At 47.3% G+C, this 6,405-nt stretch overlaps 1 protein-coding gene across 1 annotated transcript in view; it reads left to right on the forward strand.

Annotated features, from left to right (window-relative positions):
• Nucleotides 1-2,219: 2,219 nt before the first annotated feature.
• Nucleotides 2,220-6,405, forward strand: part of CPZ (carboxypeptidase Z) — a 36,918-nt gene continuing 32,732 nt past the window's right edge. Inside the window, exon 1 of the mRNA XM_085309623.1 lies at nucleotides 2,220-2,459. Coding sequence (XP_085165749.1) covers nucleotides 2,372-2,459 — 88 coding nt within the window. The 5' untranslated portion in view covers nucleotides 2,220-2,371. The remainder of the gene's footprint in view (nucleotides 2,460-6,405) is intronic.

The following is a 6,405-nucleotide window of genomic DNA, read 5'->3' on the forward strand; positions in this document are numbered from 1 at the left end:
GTGTGATGAATTGACTATACTTTGTCTCATCAGTATTTGAAACTCAGTATGGGCACAGTACCATTGCCTAGTAGGGCTAATGGAGCTGCTGAAAGCAGGTGGCCACGGTTTGCAGAACATTTTGGGGGAGCCTGGCAAAGTGGGCTTAAGTTTGCTGCTATTCTAAAGATATGATCCTAAAGTACCTGTCATCTAAACTAGGACTGGTGGTCTGAGTTATAGTGAAGGGGATGAAGCACAGGATACAGTGTCTAGGCTGAAGGATAGSAGACAGCGAGTGAAAAGTCACAGGCACAAACAAAAACCTAACAACAAGAAAAAGACAGAAAAGGGGAAAGCTTATTGGATTACAGGCACTGAAGAGTTAGTTCTGAGGTGGAGCTCATTTCAACGGGGTATATGGTGGATGAGATATATTATTGCATACTCATAAGGGCTGCGAATAATTTCAAGGAAGAAATCAACATTTCTTGGGAACGTGGATCAGCTCCTGTTTTTAGGTAGAACCTGCACAGCCTTTTTCAATGTAAGGAATTTATCCTTATCACTTAGGTAATATCTGGGTGTTTACTGCTGAGGGCGGCCTGTAAGCCTCACTTTTTTCCCCTTTAACGCAAAATGCATCGCCCAGGCACACACCAGGGCTTGGGGCTAAGTGCAGCCAGAACGCACCCTCAGAGGTACCCGAGGACAGGCCGGCATTCAGCGCGGCCATGCCCAGCCTGCCGGGGAGCTGGGCAGACGGGGAGGTACATCCTGCCCTCGCAGACGTGTGTTTGTACTGTCTTTTTACTGAAAGTCTAGGCTTGCTCCTGTGTGATCAGGAAAAGCAAGGCAGCCAAATTATACTCTTCTCCTGAGAATTTTATTTTTGACTCCTGATGAACTTGGGTACTGTTTGCCCTCACTATTACACATGAGATGGACCCTGAAGTCTGCTGATCTAGTAGAAATTAATAGGCATGAGAGAAGTCACTCCTTTCGCAGATCCTGGCAGCAGAGGACTCCTTTCTGCTGGGGTTCCCAATCCATGCAGCAGTGTAAMCCCTTCCAAATACAGCGAGGAACTGGTTGCTTTTTGGAGATTCATACAGCATTCTCCTGCCCTGTCAGCCTGTTTTGTGTTTCCCTGCAGGGGGGTTTATTTGCTTACATTACCATAAAGCGCAGAGCTTCCCTACCAGTCTATGTGACAGTGATCAGCATGAGTCAATGTGTTACGACTACAAGGACAGACTCTCTGCTCCCGGGGTCCTGCCAGCACAGCACTTGGAAGATGTCTAAGCAGGTATCTGTCCTCAAAGCAACACGTACTACCCGGAAAGGCAGCGTGCTTTGGTCTGTTTTGATCTCTTAAGAAAAAAAAAGAAAAAAGAAAAAAAAAAAAAAAAAAAAAGAAAAAAGCCCTTTCTTGTGATATGCACAGAAAAAAAGGAAATTTTTTCTATATGTAGGTAAGGAAGAGTTCGCATTCTGCCAAAGGAAAGCAAATCTCACAATACCTTTTGCAGAGGGATAAGAAGGTAAATTTAAGGTAAATTTAATACAGATCTAGCATTCAGTTAATACACACGTTGTTGTTTTGGAATCTTCTCCAGGTTTTTGTGATTTCTCTTTTTTAAACAGACAGAAAATATTATTAGCTCTCCAAGTTTTCTTGTGCAAACCGAATCTTATTTTTCAGTAGAATGGCATGCCTGGGGGGAGTATGTGGAGGGGGAACCTGGTGGCTGTGCTGTGGGCTCCTGTTCTTGTCGTGTTGGAGGGGTGGCAGCTCCGAGTTTCTGCACTACTGTGTTGTGTTTTAAACTCACAGTTAAGCTGGTTGTGAAATACCATTCTTCACGCGGAAAGTTGCTTTTCACCATCTGCTTTTCTCTGGTTCTCGTGCTCCGTTTCCCCCCTGTTTTCTCCMGGCAGTCACCCTCTGTCTGCTTCAGGAGGCTCTAGCATGAGACACATTTTAAGGACGCTCCTGTTTCCCTTAGAAAAACTGCAGCACAAAGACCAAGTGCRTCAGACCCTTGGTGGAAGAGCAAGGAGATCCCTGCGGGGACCTCTCTTCACTCCAAGTTTTAATGCAATTACAAACCAGGCTGCAATGAGGAGGCAGGCGGGAGGCAGAGGGGAGGGAGAGCTCGTTCCTCCTCCCTCTGCTCTGTCTCAAATCCTTTTGCTTTCCAAGCTCAAATGTTTGCTGAAATCTGATGCCTGGACTGCATATGCTGTGAGACGTGGGCATGCCCTTGCAGTGTACTGGTTTCCTCCGCGGCTTGGAGAGCCAGAGCCGTGCTGCGGCTCCAAGTGGAGGAGCTGCTCCACCAGGCAGCAAGTGCCACATCACTGGGTTGCCTGTGCAAGGGGCTCCAGCATGGTCCTGAGGATCCTGCTCCTCCTCAGTGGGCTGCTTAGGGCCACCGAGCCGGCCCCCCGCTGTGAACCTGGCCAGGAGACCCTAGGTAAGGCTGATGACCCCAAAAGCCTCACTTCGTTTTCCTCCTTTCCCCTAGAGATGAACAGAGAAAAGGGCTCCAGCTTCGAGCAGAGTGAGGCAAGAGCTCTAGCCCTCCCCTGGAGATGAGGGATGAGGTCTTTGGAAAACTACAAACCGCAAGGGAAGGGGTCGGGGTTGTGTTTGGGAAGCATGGACTGGAAGGAAGGCAGTGGGGTGACTCTGTAACAGAAAAAAATGAATCTACAATGCAAGGGGACGCAATGCTTCMCCATCGTTGTCTTTTAAGGCCACATCAGGATGTGTCTGTCTGTCAGTTGGAGTTCCCCATCCGTAGGATCCCCCCTTGCTAGCTTGGGAATGCAGTAGGCTGTCCCAGTCTCTGGCCTGTCCTTCTAGGAATGTGGTAGCCGGATTGCTAGAAGGTGAACTTTCGACCTTGCGCGTGTTTTTCTGTTTAAGAAAATCTTCTCCTTACATTCAGCTTTAGGTCACTTATTTCAAGTCCAAAGTATGAGACGATTTATCAGGATCTGACAGCTGTAGGGTGTGTTTTAGCTTGCTATAAGCAATATGGAATGTATATGAACTGATTAGCTGGAAAGATAGATTTACCTATTAGAATAAAGGGCYGAATAGGAACACTTTGATATGTGGAGTAAAAGTTTTTGGTTCACTAACCAGCTGACTCTTAAAAAAATCTATTAAAAATAYGTAATTCTTTTTATAAAGGGGGCTTAATTCAGATCTCATTTACATGGGGACAGTGGAGAGAGAAATCCAGAGTAATTCCAGGTCAATTCCAGGAAAACAGTAAGAGAGAGGAAAATTATTTTCAGAGGGTTCAAATTCAAAATGATTTGGAAAAAAGATKTATAGGAATATAGGAAGGGAAAAGTTAACCTGAATTTGACCTTAATGTTACTCAAGGAAGTTCAGCAGTACTTGAGTATTTAAGTATAAGCCATAGATTGTCRCTGGCATGAAACTTCTACACAATGCAATCCATGTGCCATGTACTGCATGCAATTTGGGAGCGCTGTTCCCATGAACATCAAAGCGAGGTCTACCACAGCCTGAAGGAATTTTATTTTTGGATAAAGCTGCACAAAGAGAAGTGTTGTAGGCTATTTACAGCCAATTACAGGAAGAGGCTTTGCAGTTTGCCACATGCCCTTTCTCTGTGAGGTCTGATTCTAGTCCAGTTCAAGCTGATTATAGTTTTGCTTTAAGGGATTAGTCCTGGAAGCCAYGAATGTATAGATAATTGAGGTAATTCTGGTGTTGCAAAATGTCCTGTATGTGCCTGCAACTGTGCTAGCTTTACAGAAGGACTTGAGGAAAGGCAGGCAATACAAATATATCTTGTGTGTGGAAGGGCTGGACCCCCGAATATAGCCCTAGAGAGATGGCTGATGGTAGGGAGAATGATCTGCCAATGCATGTCTGTTTTTATGTGTAGTGCAGGGTGAGGAAGGGGCACCTATCCTCCTGAAGGCTGTTGGCCAGGGAATAAAGTATTGGCCTGCAAAATCAGACACCTGCCAGACCTCTCAAGGATCTTCCTTTAGTAAAAGGGAGATAATTTCAGGTCACATGAAAAGAGAGGAGACTGTTGTGCCAAACATGATCGTGGATAACTTTGTAGGGGGTCTCCTCTCAATGACAGGTGGCAATAGGTTATGACTGCAGCTGCAGCAATGAAAGYTTGTCCCATGCTTTAGGATCCCTGCTGCCAAATGCAGTTGTGGAATAGATTTCAGCGGCTCACAAGAGCTAAGGGGTCCTGGAGTAGGAGAGAAGCCGTGAGCTTCTCTCAGGCATGAGGGAAGGGGAAGTGTCAATGTCTGACACCCCGCAAGTCTGGAGCTAGTTTCTAAAGGCTTCTGGCCCTCTGAGGRTTGCTTGCTCTGCTGTGCCACAGTTTCCTTGTCATTTCAATAAAAACACAAAACAAAACAGGGCTAATGATACCAACACCCTTTCAAAATGCTTTGTGCTTTCCTGTCAAGCTATATAAAGAGACAATCCCTATAATCCAGCCCCAGTGGGCAGTCACCAATGTATGGCACAAGCATCAGACAGTATGTGGGAAGCCTTTTGGATGGCAGCTAGGAACCATTGCACTGCGAGAGAGGGCAGCTTCCTTCTCTTCAACTCCATGTGCTGTGTATCCCATGGGAGCCAGTAAGCCACTGCCCAACCCAAATAAAATGCTACTTTGCCCTGTTGGGAGGTAGCATGTTCCAGCTCCTGCTGAGTTTTACTGGCCTCTTCAGCCTCTAGTTTGGGAAAGAGAAGTACGACTTGGCATGCTGCCTGTGAGAGGTGGCTAGCCTTCAGCAGGGGAGCTGATGGCACAGGTTCCACCTCCAACTGCAAAGCTTGTTTGTTTTACGTGCATGTCTCTGCTGCTGACTGATGCATTTCAGCAGTAATGAGTTAAATGTAGCACTTTACCAACAGCAACAACAACAACAGAAAAGTACAAGCAGGCTGAAATCTTAAAATACTAAAAGCAGATGATTTTCTTTGCAGTTGGGGCCAGCTCTACTATTGAGACACTACCAGCAGTCAGGCTAAGCTTGCAACATAATGGAGATAACAAAATATTTCCCAATTACTCATATTCAACAATTTCTGTGCCTGCCCCAATTGATGAGAGAAAGGTTTATAGTGGACTTCGGAGGAAGAGAGAGATGACAGTGTTAAAGTGCGTACACGAATCCACCCTGGCTATTTAGTGGGTGAGCAAGGAGCTGACAGTGTGGCAGTTTTTCTGCAGCACATGGCCTTGCCTCTGCGGAGCGGAGAGGCAGTGAGGGATATTGCACATGTTAGTGCAGGGACAGCCCGTGCCTATGCGACGAACTCGGACCAGCGCCTCGCTGCCGTCTGTGGTGCCACCGTGTGGGCTTGCTGGCTTGCACAGATGGCTTTTGCAGAGACAAAGCTGAAGGGTTTTAGTGGTTAAAGGGATGCCCAATGCATGCAAAAGATGCTTTCARTATAAATTAATTCCCGGCTCCCTGTTGGAGCATTTGCAAGGCGTTCCAGGTAAATGGGATATCCCATCAGAGGTCRCTTCTGAGGGCTGTAGGCTGTTTTTTCAGGAGGGCCGCTGTGATGAGGAGAGCAGTCTGGGGAGAGCGCTGTGCCTACRGCTCCCCTCTTTGTGGACACCCCTCTTTGCTCCGTGCCTCCTCCTCCTCCCATGCACTCTCCCATGTCTGCTCTCCCTCTGCTCCTTAGCTGGAGATTGCCACCTCCCACGGCTGCCATAGTGTCTCCAAGCCTAACAGAAGGGGGGGTCTGGAGAGAGTGGGGTTGCAGTAGCAAAATATAAGGAAAAAGCTGGAGAGGGAAAAATCACTAGTGTCAGGGCAGAGGACAGATACTTTATTTCCTCTGGGACCTAAAATAGCTTTTGTGGCACTGCTTATTCTAAGCTACAGTATTGTGCAAGATTGTATACTGGAAAGCCAGAATGACTGAAGAACTGGCCTCACATATAGACACTGTACGTTTCCCCTGCCCCTTCTCCAATGATCCCATTTCCRCACTGTGCAATGGCTTATTGCCGAGCAAGAAAAGGAAAAACCGTTGTCTTCCACGGCATGGGACCTTCAGGCTGGCCGTATCTGCATAGGACATAAGCATGTTACATACACATTTTTAATGCTTGTTTCTGGTGGAAAAACCCATGTCTGTGCACACACATAATCAGGCAGAGCCTCTCCAGCTGCTCTCATGTGTTGCAGTGACATCCCTCGGGGAACGCAGAGCTGAGGCTGCTCCTCTGCCTCCGCGGCCTGCTGTGCTGGGGTGGATCCCTCTCGCCGCAGGGCTGGCACTGGGGGTGCAGAAAGGACAGGAGGTCACAGCGCTGTGTGGGAAAGCTCAAGCTGTGGGAATATTTCCTGCCGTGCCTGAGATGCATGTCCAAGTCTTGT

This window comes from Rhea americana, unplaced genomic scaffold, assembly GCF_003343005.1.
Source record: "Rhea americana isolate MKP2758 unplaced genomic scaffold, rheAme1 scaffold_30, whole genome shotgun sequence".
Classification (NCBI taxonomy): domain Eukaryota; kingdom Metazoa; phylum Chordata; class Aves; order Rheiformes; family Rheidae; genus Rhea; species Rhea americana.